Source organism: Marmota flaviventris, chromosome 13 (assembly GCF_047511675.1).
Source record: "Marmota flaviventris isolate mMarFla1 chromosome 13, mMarFla1.hap1, whole genome shotgun sequence".
Classification (NCBI taxonomy): domain Eukaryota; kingdom Metazoa; phylum Chordata; class Mammalia; order Rodentia; family Sciuridae; genus Marmota; species Marmota flaviventris.
The window spans coordinates 32,413,235-32,429,911 of record NC_092510.1 but is presented as its reverse complement, the minus strand read 5'-3'; the positions used below and the strand labels follow the sequence as shown (position 1 = coordinate 32,429,911).

Genomic DNA, 16,677 nt, shown 5'->3' with positions numbered 1-16,677 from the left:
TTATTGCCTTGTTTTTGCTGAGGCTGGCTTTGAACTTGTGATCTTCCTGCCTCAACCTTCCAGGCCGCTGGGATTATAGGGGTGCAGCACTGCGCCCGACTCCCTGTTTTATTTTTAATCTAAGAAAACAATAAAGAAGTATTAATGTCAAGTCACAAAATGTCCGAATCAAGGGTATCTAAGACACTGTGTGATCCAATTCTCTTCATCTTATACCTGAGGTGCAGAGAGTCTGATACAACCTGTGAAGGTCAATAGCTAGTAAGTGAACAAGAGATGTGCACCTACTTCCTACTTCTCATGACGATGCCTTGCTTGGGAATTAGGCTCCAGCCTTAGTCGCTATGTGATTTTGCCATTCCTCGATCCAGGTGAAATGGGGTTAATAACAACACATTTAAAAAAACACAAGAAAAACAAAAGTTAAATTTCAAGAAGTTTACTGATCTAAGGCAACTACTGTTTACCAATGGGGCTGATGCAGAAAATGACAGAATAGGGCCAACTGGATTGAAACTAAGGATGAAGACATTTTTTTCTTAGGTTCAGAAATATGCCTAAGGAATAGACCCGAAATAAGCATGGAGGGAAAAGTCTAGCTTTTTTTTTTTTTTTTTTTAAATGCTGGTTAATAGAAAAAAGTATGGGTGTCAGATGTTGTCCTAAGTCCCAAGAAAAAAAGTTTATTGATATTTACCTTTTGGATTTTTCAAACTGCTGAAAATACAGATAAAAACAACTTTTTAATTTTTTGTGGCACTAAGAACTAAACCCAGGGCCTCCTGCTAGGCAAGTGCTTAACCCCTGAGCTACATTCCCATCCCTTTTCATTTTTTGTTTTGAGACAGTCTCACCAATTGGCTTAGGGCTTCACTAAGTTGCTGAGGCTGGTCTTAAACCTGTGTTCCCCCTGCCTCAGTCTCCCGAGTAGCTGGGATTACAGGTGCGCACCATTGTGCTTGTGCCTTTAAAATTCTTTACGGATTAAGAACATATTCCTGTGCTTAACTAGGACTGTGGAATCTACCAATATTAGATAAAGCACTTAAGGTATGGAAACCCAGAATTTATACAAATCCTGATGCAGATGGGAGAAAGAAGTGCCCTCTTTCTACCTGCTTCAGTTCTTTGCCATTTGGGTTTATAGTTCCCACAGGCCTGGTTTATTGATCTACAGCTTATTTTTCCTATGCCATTTGTTAAGTCAGTTTCTTCTCTACTATAAATCAGGAGACAATGCAGTTTCTTTTGGAAACCAAACGAACACTCTTAGTTCACTTGGCATTTTGTAGTACAATTAATTTGTAAATGTATTTAACAGTATAGGAATATTTAGGGAAATAGATTAACTAGAGATGATGTGCATAGTTGGACTTGGAAAATAACTAACATTTTCACCTCTTTGTAGCCTTGATATGACCATTGGCAGGAAGAGAAATTAAGCAGAAGGAAGAGAAGAGGGAGATGGTGTTGAAAGGGATGTTTCTGAGATGAGTGGGAGGTGGTGGGGGAGGAGTTGGGCACATGGAATGCCAAAATCCATTTCGGATCATAAGCTGGATGACCTGTAAAGTTTGAGATTTTTAAAGGATCTTCAACTGATGGTAGACGCCATCTTGTGAAAAACCAGTCAGGCTTGGAGTCTGATCAGTCAAGGTTGGGTAAAGGCCACTTCCTCAGAAATTACACATAGAACGAGAGCAGCAGTGAGTAGAGTGAATTTCATAAGCAAATACCCTTCTCTGGAAGCATTGGGCCGAGCTCTCCGTGCAGCCTTTAATTGAATACCATTGAATGCCACCTAAAGGAGAGAAGAGGTAGAGACAGGGGAATATCTTGAGATGTACGATTTTCCTTGTCTCAGATGCTTCAGCTAACTAACATATTAGAAATAAATAAATAAAGCAAAACAAAACAAAAACACTAGGTTTATCAAGATATACAAATCTAGTGTCCATAGTACTGGGAACAGTTCATTTTGTCATCTGGCCTTTCAATACTCTCACTTAAACTATTTTAGTTGGGTACATTGCAATACCCAGGCCTTGAGATTGTCGAACAAAACGGCTTTCCAACTCAGATTATAAAAGCCATGTAATTGCTATTGACTGTATAGAAATTTCTGAAGTGTTAGCTGTTCGGAAGCTTGCTGATAATCATCTTCCAGTTTTACCCAGGTCATGAGTTATTTACAGGGCTAGATCCAAAGAAAGATAGGTAGATGTGTGTTTTTCAGAAAAGGCGGCTTATTCGTGACTCCACTAATTTTCTTCCCCCCTGGTTAAAGAAGTGATGAACATTTTTCTGTAGAAAGGGCTGTGGATCAATCCTTTAATACATGACCCTTTGGGGGACATTCAAAATCCACACTAGCAACTCTCCTCCATAACAAATAATTAACTGCCCCAAATGTTGATAGTGCCAAAGTTGAGAAACTTTGTTAATAAAACTATCAAAAATTAAAATTTTAGATTTGTTTGTTTCATATCAGTGTGGAATGGCAAAATTTCCAGGTTAGGAAACTCTTCTTCCCATGACATTTTAGTCACTCCAGGTCTTTCCCACCACAGTTATCACTGATGTTTTGCTCTGTAAACTTCTGGGCTCCTTCTTATGCACAGAGTCCTTTCCTATTGGGATGTCAGTCAGACTAGATGACTCTGTCCATGTTCAGGAATCGAAGAGCAATGCCTGAGAACCAATCTCCATCTCCCAGTTTTACCCAGTTCACGGGATATTTACAGGGCTGGAACCACAGCAGGATTATGTAGAAGTGTGTTTCTCAGTAAAGGAGGCTTTTCATGACCCCACTAATTTTCTTCCCCTCTAGTTAAAGAAGTGATAAACATTCTCTGTAGAAAATGTGAAGAATGAACAAAAGTGCAAAGCACAAGGGACCTTGGTACTGTGCCCTGTCAATAATGATGGGGCTCTGACTAACGTGGAGCAGAGAGAGGGGAGGTAGGCTATCAAGTGTGAACAGAGAGTGATAACCCTTTTAATTGCAAATCCCCTCCAGATGTGACCCATGATTCTTTTTCTTTCTCCCAACTATTTTGACCTCCTTTAATGTTTGTTCTTCCTTTCCAATTTCTGGAGGTGGGGCCAGGTGGGACAGTGTTAGGTCATTGGTGGGGGGGTTCACCCTTGAAGGGGATATTGGGACCCTAGCCCATTGATTTTCTTTTTTTTGCTTCCTGGCCACCACGAGGTAAATGGCTTCCCCTGTCATGTTCTCCAACTAAGAAATTGCAGAAATGTAGAGTTTTGCTTTGTTGATTTGTATTTATATGTAGTATTCTGTATGTACTACTGTTTTACAGCTAATCCCCCCCAATCCCCCAGCTGTCTGTAATGTTTTCGGTATCATGTTAAAAAAAACAGATCTAGTTCATTCTAAGCATTCAATTGCTTGAACACCACATAGTTCAACAGCTTGTTGTAGGTGAGCCTTCAGGCCAATTCCACTGCTTTGCTGTTAAACACAATGCTGTAATAACAACTTTGATGCATATAAATATTTCTCTGCGGCAGATACCAAGAAAAATAATTGCTTTGAAGAGGGCTATGCTCATTTAACATTTTTCTTTATTTTTTAATTTTTTTAAAGTTGTCAGTGGACCTTTATTTATTCATATGCAATGCTGAGAATCAAACCTAGTGCCTCACACATGCTAGGCAAGCACTCTACCACTGAGCCATGGACCACAGCCCATCATCTAACATTTTAATAAAAATTTGCAAATTATCTAAAAAAAGGTGTAACCAATCTAAATTGCCATTGGAAATGTATGAAACTTCCCATCTCTCCACACTACCATGAAACCTTAATATAATAAATTTTTGTATTTAACAATTTGATGGGTTAAAAATATTACATATATTTCTGTAATTTGCATTGCCTTGATTTTTACCAACAAGTTTGAGCATTATTTTTGCTTTTAGGCATATTTATATTTTCTCTTTCAGGAATTGCCTTCATATTTTCTTTAACATTTTTTTCCCTGATAGTTGGTATTTTTTAAAAATTTGTTTTCTAGAAATTCTTTATTCTGAATAAATGTTAATATATTTTTTCTATTATCTATGTTCCAACTATTTCTTCCCATTTTATTCCTTATGTTTTACACATTGGAGTTTTAAAAATAAATTTAAACATTTTTATATATTTAAATTTATCTATCATTTCCTTATGAATTTTGGAATTGGGATGTTAAGGAGACGGTCTCTTTTTCAAACTCAATATATGTGTCCTTTCATATTTTCTTCTAGTTTTAAGTCATGTGAATTTTTATGCTTAACTTTATTATTTATTTATTTATTTATTTTTGTGGTGCTGGGGAGGGAACTTAGGGCCTCACATATTCTAGGCAAGTGCTCTGCCACTGAGCTATGTCCCCAGTCCTTTCTTTAGGTTTAACTTTTTAGTCCAGGTGGACCAGGTCAGATTCACTGGCATGTAGTTTGTGAAGTGGCTCAGGGCCCCATGTTTACAAGGGTTCTGTAAATTAACTATTATTTTTTTTAACATGTGAATAGTTTAAATGAGGCCATATAGAAATTTATCAGTGCTCCAGACTCATACTCCATGCATTTAAATCTTGGCTACAACACTCATTAGCTGTGTAACTTTGTACAAGTTATTTAATCTGTGCCTCAGCTTTCTCATCTTTAAAATGGGAATAGTGATAGCCATGTCCAGCAGATGTCAGTGTATTGCTGGTGAACGTTTGTTGTTATAAAGGTTTTCCCTTATAACTTTTTTTGGTGTGTTTGTGTGTTGCTGGGGATTGAACCCAGGACCTTGTGCATGCGAGGCAAGCACTCTACCAACTGGACTATATCCACAGCCCTCCCTTATAACTTTAATATGTGTATATCAAGTGTCCAGACTTATCTTTACTGCCAAAAACACATGCTGGAAAAAGATAGCCTTTTTAATATACAGGGCTGGGAAAACTGGATATACATAAGTAGAAGAATGAAATTAGATCCCCGTCTCTCACTCTGCATAAAAGTCAGATCAAAATGGATCAAAGACCTAGGAATTAGACCAGAAACCTTGCAGCTGTCAGAAGAAAACACAGGGTAAACAGTCTATCATATAGGTGCAAGCACCAACTTTCTCAACAAGACACCTACAATGCAAGAAATAAAATTGAGAATCAATAAGTGGGATGCTGAAAGCTTTTAAAAAGCTTTTGCACAGCAAAAAAAAAAAAAAAAAATGTGAAGAAAGCCAACAGAATGGGAGAAATTCTTTGCCACATAGGGGATTAATATCCAGAATATAGAAGAACTTAAAAAACTCAGTGCCCAAAAAAAGTAAAATCCCAAAACAAACAACAACAACAAACTAAAGCCCCATTCAAAAAATGGGAAGGACTAAATAGAAATTTCTCAAAAGGAAGAAACACAAATGCCCAACAAACATGAATAACTGTTCAAAATCTCTAGCAATTAGGGAAATACAAATTAAAACTACACTAAGATTTCACCTCATTTCAGTCAGAATGGCAATAACACAATAATAATAATTAAGAACACAGATAATAATAAATGCTGGTGAGGATGTGGAGAAAAAGGTACACTCATACATTGTTGGTAGAGCTGCAAATTGGTACAGCCCTTCTGAAAAGCAGTGTAGAGATTCTTCAAAAAGTTAAGAATGGGACCACCATAAGACCCAGCTAGCCCACTTTTTGCTATTTATTCAAAAGAACTAAAATCAGCACACTATAGCTGTACAACCACTTCAATGCTTATAACAGCACAATTCACAGCAATCAAATTATGGAATCAGTCCATATGCCTGTAAATAGATGAATTGTTCAAGAAAATGTGGTATAGATACACAAAGGAGCTTACTCAGCCACCAAGAATGAAATAATGCCATTTGCCAGTACGTGGATGAAAACGGAGAACATCATGCTAAGTGAAATAAGCCTGACTCAGAAAATCAAGAGTCGACTATTTTCTCTCATATGGTAGAAGCTAGAATCAAATAAGAGAAAGAAGGCAGTGGAGGCAGGGATCAGATAGCATACAGACATAGAGAAGATCAGTGGAATAGAAGAAGGAGAACGAGAGGGAGGGAGGAAGGATGGGAACGGGGAAGAAATATGGAATGAATGCAACAAAAATCCTGCTTTATTTATTTATTTAAAAAAATATTTGTTTTTTAGTTGTAGATGGACACAATATCTTTATTTATTTATTTTTATGTGGCGCTGAGGATCGAACCCAAGGCCTCTCATGTGCTAGGCAAGTACTCTGCCACTGAGCCACAACCCCAGCCTGTGTTATACATATATATTTATAAAATATATCAAAGGGAATTTCATCTATAGGTATATGTAGAAAGTACCAATTAAAAACCATGGAGCAAAAGTAACAGAGGAAGGAGAATAGGGGAAGGGAAGTGAGGAAAAGGAGACGACAGGGAATGGGGAAAGAAATCAAATTCCTTGCATGTATGATTTTGTCAAAATGAACCCAACTACTATGTATAATTATAATGTTCTAACAAAAATATTAAAAAAAAATTAAAATGGAAAAAAAAAGACTTACCTTTAATGTGAATCTTTTTAAAACAATACTGACCAGGTTTTGTTCTGCAGGTTCCAAAGTCCAAAAGACATCCATGGAAGGGGACTGAGAGATTGCATGATTTACAAGTCATACTTCCCTCAAGCTGGATTCCAGAGATGAAAAAACAATGGGAAAATAGTGCTGGATACCAGAGAGAAAAAATAGATGGGGTGGGGGGAAGGAGGAAGAAGAAAAAATAAAGAAGAGATTTTCAACTTTAAAAAGTAAGCAATATTAAACTTTTTTTTTTCAAAAACTCACATAAATTAAAATCATTTTGATATTCTAACAGGGGAAAAATTAAAGCATATGCTACATAAATGATTGAAAGCACCCTGAACTGATAGTAATCAGAAATGAGAACTAGTGGTTTAAATGACTTAGTTAAAATTTATTCATTAAATAATTTAGTGCTTCATTAAATCAAACCAAAGTTATTTCACTAGAGAATTTCAGCTGCATACTTGCTGTTAGGACTTCATTTCAATGCCTAAGGTAGCATATAATACATAATGGGTTCTTCATGAATATTTATTACTTGATTAATGTTTACTTATTGGTTATCTTCAATACTCAAATTTAGTGGCTCAAATATGTTATTCATTTTGTTAAGTAGATTGAGTTCTGAGATTCTTGATCTTAGGAAACACAAGTAAGATTGTAAAGGTGTTATCTAGAATATTGGTTTTCAAATTCCAATAGGCATCGGATTTATTTAAATGATTAAAATGAACAGATTACCAAGGACCCCACATACCTGAGTTAGAATCCATGAAAAAGGGCCCTGGAATTTGTATTTCGTATATGCTAAAATAGCTGAGGGCATATGATTTGGTCATAGATGTCTGGATTGTTATAGTATTGGAGAATCACTGGTTTTTCAATTACAGGATTGATTATAGTGCTGGAGAATCACTGGTTCTACTAGTTCAGGAATCCTTTATTAAAACTCATGCAGAGATCCTTGGTCAGTGATGAAGAGTTCAGCACCATCATCAAAAATGGTTCAGGGGTTGGGGATGCAGCTCAGTTGGTAGAGTGCTTGCCTCGCATGCATAGGGCCCTGGGTTTAATGCCCAACACCACCAAAAAAAACAAAAAAACAAACAAAAACAAAACAAAACAAAAAAAAACCAAACCCCTAAAACCAAACCAAAACAAGACAAAAAAACAACTCAGCTTGTTAAAAGATTCTTCTGTAATTGAGCCAAAATTTGACCTAGTGTTCACAGTTTCCATTTTTTAAATATATAATGACCACCACCTATTCACTGATAACCCCCCCAAAAGAGTAATTTATTAGACATTTTTTACAAGGTATTTTATATCTCCTGTGGGAGACCATCCTTACACGTGACTGAGTCACACTCCCTGGCTGGGTGCTGAGGTGCTCAGTCACAGAAATGTGGCAGAGCTTTCCCCACCCTTCTTGGGTTCAAGGGTCAGTGTCTTGTGCATGGGTGTATCTTGCCACAGCCCCACAGTTCCTTTGTAATATAATCCCTTGCCCTGTTTAGGATAGAATCTTCCATGGAAGTGCCTTGTGTGTGTCCCCTTCTCTTACTGTTTCCTTGGGTGTGGCCTACCCAGATGTCAGTCAACCTGCTGACAGTGGACATCATGAAGATAGACTCAGCCCCCTGAAACCTGACGCCTTGCCTCATTTGAATAGCTTCTCCTCAATAAAAGGGGTCAGTGCATGCTTTTGCTCTCTCTTTCTGCGGACCCTTAAGGTCAGAGGAGCCATCACAGCGACCCCAAAGAAAAAGGTATTTGTGTCTCTTGTGTGGTTATTTTTGCGCAGCCCAGTTCAATTGGAGTGACCTCTGAGTCTTTTAGTAACGAGAACAGAAACCTGGCAATCTCCTGCTCCTATATTGGAGTTAACTTTTAATAGAAAACAGACCAATGAGAATTGTTAACTTCTGTTGATTACTCTTAGGTTCAACCTCATCTAAGGGCACTTAAAAAATTTCACATTCTTTCTCTAGCTGATCATGACAAACTTTCAATCTTTAAACAATGACTGATAAACAAATATTTTTTTAAATGGAGTTTATGCTAAGGAGTCTGCTAAGCAATTTACATGCATTAGCACAATCATTCACCCAACTTTAATATCTTTCCACCATGTATCATAGTTTCTCTCATTTCATATAAAACTGAGGTCTTTTTTTTTTTAATTTTTTAATATTTATTTTTTAGTTTTCAGCGGACACAACATCTTTGTTTGTATGTGGTGCTGAGGATCGAACAGGGCGAGCGCGCTACTGCTTGAGCCACATCCCCAGCCCTAAAACTGAGGTCTTAATGGTTTGCTGAAGTGGCAGAGACAGAGGGCTTGTTGAAATCCAAGCCATTTTTGGCAAGTTCATGGTATCCCTAAAATTGCCAATCTTTTTAACCACTGAGCCACATCCCCAGTCCCCTCACCCCCCACCCCCTTTTTTTTTTGTTTTGAGGCAAGGTCTCAGTTGCTTAGGTCCTCACTAAGTTGCTGAGACTGGCTTTGAATCTTTTGAGCTTCCTGCCTCAGCTTCCCAAGCTGCTGGGATTACAGACATGTGCCATTATGCCTGGCAAAAATATTGACTCCCTCCTTTTATTCCCTTTGTTCTGGTTGGGGATAGTACTCAGGATCTTACATGCTAGGCAACAGTTTTAACAATGAACTACTCCTCAGCCTGCCCACCTTTTATGTGTACCAGACCTGATCAACCTCTTCCTGATGGAGACCTTGGCTCCTCCTGGATTAGGGTCTATTGATTACTAGATCACTGGCCTGGCTGTTTCTTCAAATCACCCAAATGAGTTTTCTTCTGGATTTATAATCACTCAATCTCACAACTTGCCCTTAGAGATCCGCCACATTACTTAGACCTTTGGCACTAGGAGGACCCAAGATGGAGTGCTCACATAATACTTAAATCACCCCGACTGGCTCCTTGCCTGAGGCCCCTGAACTGTTTCTAGATGAGACCTGTTGCAGGTTTAATCGCTCCCTCTCAAACTGTCCCACCTTCTGATTTCCCATTTTGAAGGTCCATAGCCTTTTTCCTCCTAAAACCTTGACTCTGATATCCTTCATTGCAAATGAAGATGATACCTTGGCTGCCAGCCCTTTTTGGTGACTGTCATTCTGCAGCTACTTGAATACTTACAAATATGTTCTCAGATTCCCTTTTTCTTTCTTCCAGTCTCCTTTTGTCTAAAAATTTACTGTAGATTTTATTAACATGTTTATTACATGGCAGATTCCAATTTGACACCTAAGATTAATGCTTTAGATTAGATGTAAGATGAATACTTTCCCTACATGAATAATTCTGATGTATGCTATTCTATGTATGACTTTTATTAGTGGAGGAATATCCAATTTTTTTTTTGTGTGTATAGTCATATATAGCTATTATAAATTGTAAATGTCATATACAAATATATATATATATATATATATATATATATATATATATATATATACACACACACACACACATACATATATAGTTATATACAAATCACAAATATATAGTTATTCAAAAATGTGTTATATATCATGATGATGGTGACCTTTTTAAATACTCTTCATTTCATGGTCAGTGTTGAGAAGCAGAAGTTAAGTACTAACCACAAAATTTCTCTTTATGCTGGATTTTCTTCTTTTGCTCTCACATCTTCCTTTTTGTCCAGCAAAATTAATGCAATCCCCTGAATCCATTTTTCATGATATCCAAGGTACAGAAGATGTTTTCTTGTGATTTTTCACCTATTTGATGTTTTCAACTATTTTCTTGTGAGTTTTCACTGCCTCTCTTTAGACTGAGCTTTTCCTCTTGTGTTGGAGGCTAGCTGGCTTCCCCTATTTATGTTATATGCTAAGCATAGGGGGCATTTGAATTGTTGACCCCAGTATTTGGTACCAAACGTCTCCAAGTCTCAAAATTAGGGTTTTATTTATTCTGAGGTATCTTTCAGATTCCGCCTACTGAAGTGTGGTCTCAATAGTAGCAGCTTCAGTCACGTTTGGAAACTTGTTGGAGATGCAGAATCTTGGGACCTCAGGATTTCCCTGAGACCTACTGAATCTAACCCTCTCCATGTTGATAAGCTGTCCAGGTGACTCCCCCGTACATCGTGCTGTAGAAGCCAGCTTCTTTTGCTCCTTCATCTTTCTTCTTCTAAGAAATTCTGTTTAACTCTAGGTGCAATAAGAGAACATCTGTGCTCCTTGCCATCTTACCACTGTACTGAGAGGGAGAAGGATCCCATGTGGTGCTGGATCTTCCTTGTTTGGAGACATTACCTTTCTGAACACCCACCTAGTTTGAGGCACTTTAGGAATTCTGTAAAAGGAATAAAAAATTCCCTGGAACTCCTTCAGTGGTTTTTATAAATGAAGGAATGTTGGAGTCTGTGGAAATGAGCACTTCGAAGAGGAAAAGTGCTTGGAGGCCCTGGTTATGCTTTGTTTTTTGTTCCAATTAGTTCTCTCACTTTCCTGTATTTATACCAGTCTAGTTTGGTATGTGTGTTCTAACTTAGCAATAACTATAATCATCTGTGATACTCTACCAACTCAATTTCCTCCTCTATAAAATGGGGACAACAGCTGTCATGAGGATTACGTGAATTCATACAAATTAAATGTTTAGGATAGAACCCGAAATACAGTAAGTGATCAATAAATTTTAGCTCCCATTATTATTAGTTGAGTGCTTACTTAGGCCTTGTTATAAGAATGCAGAAGTTAACAGAGTCTTTTAAGAGGCAGAAGATGGTTAACCCAAGAGTAGGTCTGGAAGAAGCAGCAAGAGAAGGTGTTCCTACATTAGTATTTTTCAAATCACCTCATGTGAGGCTACCTTCCACTTAGTCATATTATAGTTCTGCTATTTCTTTTCTTTTAAGAAATTTTTTTGGAAGTTGTAGATAGACAGAATGCCCTTATTTATTTTTATGTGGTGCTGAGGATCGAACCCAGCGCCTCACACATGCTAGGCAAGCGCTCTGCCACTGAGCTACAGCCCCAGCCCTAGTTCTGCTATTTCTTATGTAATTTCTTAATAACTTACCACTCAAAAGGCAGAATGAGATGAAAACACGAACAAGGACCATCCTTCTTATTCTTAGATTTGTAGCCAAAAGGAAGATGGAAGGAAAGACACGTCCCACCATTAAACCTCTCCTGGGGAAGTAATATAGTCACACATTTATGTCAACAATTTTAAAAAGGGAAACAACTGGCAAGGTTTCATTCATTTCACTAAGAATGTATACGTACATTTATTTTGTGAAGGAGGAAAAATAAACCACTTATCTTTGTAAAAAGTATTCACCACAAAACTTCTAATTCCAGAATATTTTAAGTTTAAATATCTTCTTATTATCAAAGGCCACATCCTTCTTTCATTGTCTCCTTGAATTTTTATTGTTTAATACAAAAATATGAAGCAAGATAGATGATGTTCTAGGAAAATATTCATTTAAGCTTCTTCACAAATTAATGCTTTCATCACAAAAAGCCATATGCATAAGGAAAAAAATCATTATAATCATAATCACGATAGTTAACAATAGTTAATATAAGGGGAAAGAAATTATTGGATTGGCTAAAATACAGCACTTCAGTTTTTCACAACTTACTGATCTTTGTGAAGGTCTTGTGGGAGTTTTATTGGTCTGAACTTCTTTAAAAGGTTGACAACAAGTAAAGTCTCTGACACAATGAAGTCTGTTATAACTGACATCAACAGCTAGTGCCTGATCCACAAGGTTCCAAATGGTTTAACAGTAAGTATTGCCCAGGTAGACAGACAGGAGGACTTTTCACTCGAGCACTCCTCACTCATGAAATAACTAATAAGGCTAAGGCAGCCTACAAACTGTAAATTTGGCTAAAGATTTCACTGTGCTGCAGATTAGTCCAGATATACATAGTCATGTGGGCATACTGTCTATTAGGTAAACTACTTGGTCTTGATTTTCTTTTTCTCTTGATGCTGGGGATTTAATACTCATGCATGATGATCTGTGTTCTATCACTAAGCTAGACCCCAAACTATGGTCGTGATTTAAAAAAAAAATCATATAATCCTTGATACATATAAAAAGTACTTTGATTTAAAAATAACATTTATTTCTAAATTAATGTATAATTCAAAACGAATACATTTTCTTTTCTTTTTTCTTATTAGAGTTTTGTAGTTATGTATAGTAGTTGGGTTCACTCCGACAAACTCATACATGCGTGGAATTTGACTTCAGTTCACAATACCCCCATTTTCCCTTCTTCCTCTCCCTTATTCTCCTTCCTCTACCCTGCTAGACTCCTTTTTTAACTCATCTATTTATATATATTTGATTGATCATTTTAATTTATACATAAAAATGAAATTCCCTGTGGTATATTTATATAGGCACATAACATGACTTTTGGATTTTGGTACTGGGGATTGAACTCAGGGGCACTTGAACATTGAGCCACACCCCCAGCCCTATTTTCTATTTTTTCTTTAGTGAGAGGGTCTCACTGAGTTGCTTAGTGCCTTGTTTTTGCTGAAGCTGGCTTTGAACTCACAATCCTCCTGTCCCAGCCTCCCCCGAGCCTCTGGGATTACAGGTATGTGCCACCATACCTGGCACATAACATGAATTTTTAAAAAATTTTTTTTTAGTTGTCAATGGACCTTTATTTTATTTATTTATATGCAGTGCTAAAGATCGAACCCAGGGCCTCACAGGTGCTAGGCAAGTGCTCTACCACTGAGCCACAACCCCAGTCCATATAACATGATTTTTAAAGAATTCATTCTGCATTGCCTCCCCTCACCCATTCCTCCACTTTGCCTCTCCTTCTCTATCTCCTTATTCTACATTACTGACCTTCCCTTTATCTTTATGTTATCCTATCCTTCCCTCCTCCTGTCCTTTATTTTATTCTAGTGTCTACATATGAAAGAAAATATTTAACCTTTGAGTTTTTGAATCTGGCATATTTCATTTAACATGATGTTCTCCATTTCCATCCATTTATCAGCAACTTCCATAATTTCATTCTTCCTTGCAACTGAGTAAAACTCCATTTTGCATATATACACCATTCATCTATTGATGGGCATTTGGCTTGATTCCATAATTTAGCTTTTGTGAATTGTGCTGTTGCAAACATTAAAGGGGCTGCATCATTATAGTATATGCTGCTTTTACAAAATTAATACATTTTCTTAGAACATATTGAAAATATTAGGAATATTAAAATCTCCTTGACCACATTCCCACTAAACCTGTTGTCTTCCTCCAAAATAACCATGATATTGGTATGTTGGATTTCTTTTTCTTTTTTTTTTAAATATTTATTTATTTTTTTAGTTATCGGCAGACACAACATCTTTGTTGATATGTGGTGCTGAGGATCGAACCCGGGCCTCACACATGCCAGACGAGCACGCTACCGGTTGAGCCACATCCCCAACCCTGGATTTCTTTCTTTATAAAAATATTTTCCTATAGTTTATTCAAGAGCACCCTTTTTAAAAATTCTGTGTATTTTCATATACACTGTAACATGAAAATATTTATAATATTGTTTTTATTTTACTTTTGTAAAAATAATGTCTATTCTCTTTTGCTTTGTATTTCACTAAAAATGTTGAAAATATTTCTGTCACTCTTTCAAATTGCTTCATATTTCCACTGATTTCGCTCTAATAAAGAAGGAGATAAAAGCAGTATACCCTTGCAGATATTATTTCCTAAAAATTTGAGGTGTATGGCTCAATAACATTTTACACTTACAAATATGTGTATTTTTACCACTCAACACTTCCATCAACTTTGGAATTTTCTCATGCTCCTTCTCAAGTCAGTCCTCTTTCCAGGGGTAGCTGCTATTCTACTTGTGTTACTATTATTTAGTGTTACCTGTTCTTGAACTCCATATGTCCTATAAACTCACACAGTATATGCTGATTTTGTTTGTACATTATTTTGTACAAACAAAATGCTCTTCCTAGAGCATTTCACATGGAAAGGTCCATCCCTAAACTCCAAGACACCCAGTGGTCACTTTCAGGACCCTACCACTCCATGTTTCCTTCCTTCCTTCCTTCCTTCCTTCCTTCCTTCCTTCCCTCCCTCCCTCCCTCCCTACCTACTTCCTTCCTTCCTTCCTTCCTTCCTTCCTTCCTTCCTTCCTTCCTTCCTTCCTTCCTTCCTTCCTTCTTTCTTTTTTGGTACTGAGGATTAAACTCTGAGGTACATTATCATTGAGCCACATCCCCAGCCCTTTTTATTTTTCATTTTGAAAAAGGGTCTTGATAAGTTGCTGAGGACCTCGACCTCACTAAGTTGCTGAGGCTGGCCTCAACCTTGCAATACTCTTGCCTCAGCCTCCTAATTCCCTGGGATCACAGGTGTACACCACCACACCTAGTTCCACGTTGTTTCTTTTGCTTTCTAAAACATATATAGTGTATATATATGTGTGTATACACACACACATACACACACACTCACACACACACACACACACACACACACATATATATATATACATATATAATTTAAAAAAATAGCTTATTCTTATAGGAAAGTAAATATAGATAATATATGTAACCCTATGAGTAATACCTAAGAGTTTATATTTACATGAACATAAGTTTGTTGATTGACTAATTAGGTAATATCCCCTTCATTCAGGGAAGTAAATTTCTTTTTTTTTTTAAACTTTTTTTTTTTTTTTTTGAGAGAGAGAGAGAGAGAGAGAGAGAGAGAATATTTTAATATTTATTTTTTAGTTTTCGGCGGACACAACATCTTTGTATGTGGTGCTGAGGATCGAACCCGGGCTGCACGCATGCCAGGTGAGCGCGTTACCGCTTGAGCCACATCCCCAGCCCCCAGGGAAGTAAATTTCTAACAGTGGCTGATTAGGGCCAAAGACAAGCTTATAATGAAAATATTTGCAAAAAAGGAAAACTTGAAAGAGGAATAGAAGAGAAAGAAACATTAATTGAAGGCTTGTTATGGTTTAGACACTGTAATAAGCACCAGTAATTTAGAAATGAGTATACCACACTGTAGCTGTAAATTGACATCACTTCTCTAGAAACAGTTTGCCAGGGTGTATCAAAATTGGTCATAGAAGCAGGTCACAGTGGTGTACAACTGTGATCCCAGCCGCTTGGGGGGTTGAGGCAAGAGAATCACAGTTGGGCAACTTAGGGAGACCCTGTCTCAAAATAAAAAATAAAAAGGGATGGGTATGAACCTGGGTTCAACTCTCAGTGCAAAACAAACAACAAACACAAAACAAATATCAAAACATTTATACAAGGTTAAAGTCTCTGTTCAATAAGTAACATGAATTTATTCAAACACTAATTAAAACCTAGTGTGAACACTCAAATACAAGGAAATCACTAAGCAAATTATAGTTAAGTCCATATGGTTGGAAGATGTTCTAGTAGCTCAGTCAAGAAACGGTAAGGGTTAAAACGATAAAGGAAGCAGGGGCAGAAGGATGACAAAGAGGAAACGGATGAGAGGTGCCAAGGACAAAATACTTAACCTTAAAGGTCCTTGTGCGAGGGAGCAGCTTAGTGTTAATCTCCACCTATCGTCTTCACTTAACATACTTTGTAAGAATTATCTGTAGGATTTCTCTCTCACCAGACTCTTAACTCTTTGAAGAAGGTCCATCTTAGTATCTCCAGCATCCTGAAGGATGCCTGGCATAGTACAGGTATTTGCCAAATAAGTGGGATATTTCTGATGGAAGGAAGATGGGGGGTGGTCGAGGGGAGGATTCCAGAGTAATATGGGGATGACAGTATGAGAAGGAGGTGACATTGAGAAAGGAGGATGGGCACTAGATTGGGTCGACTCCCCTTGGCTAGTGCAGGCTGCCATCCCAGGTAGGTTTTAAGGACTGAGGAAATGAGCAGACTCTAGTTTTTCTATGGGCTCCTGTGTTGGTTTGCTGTGTCCTAAGATAGTTCCCTCTTAGGAGTAGGAGAGAAGTAGCTGGTCTCTAGGATGTGACTTTCCTAATGAAATCCTGAAACCCTTGCTAGCTCCAGGTTGAGT

At 37.4% G+C, this 16,677-nt stretch overlaps 1 protein-coding gene across 1 annotated transcript; it reads right to left on the bottom strand.

The window, feature by feature from the left end:
• Positions 1 to 1,676: 1,676 nt before the first annotated feature.
• On the bottom strand, positions 1,677 to 6,682 carry C13H9orf57 (chromosome 13 C9orf57 homolog). The gene is made up of 2 exons (XM_034636537.1): positions 6,571 to 6,682; positions 1,677 to 1,801 (listed from the first exon to the last, which is right to left on the bottom strand). The coding sequence occupies exons 1-2, from the start codon at positions 6,680 to 6,682 to the stop codon at positions 1,677 to 1,679; spliced, it is 237 nt and encodes a 78-aa protein (XP_034492428.1).
• Between the last annotated feature and the right edge of the window lie 9,995 nt (positions 6,683 to 16,677).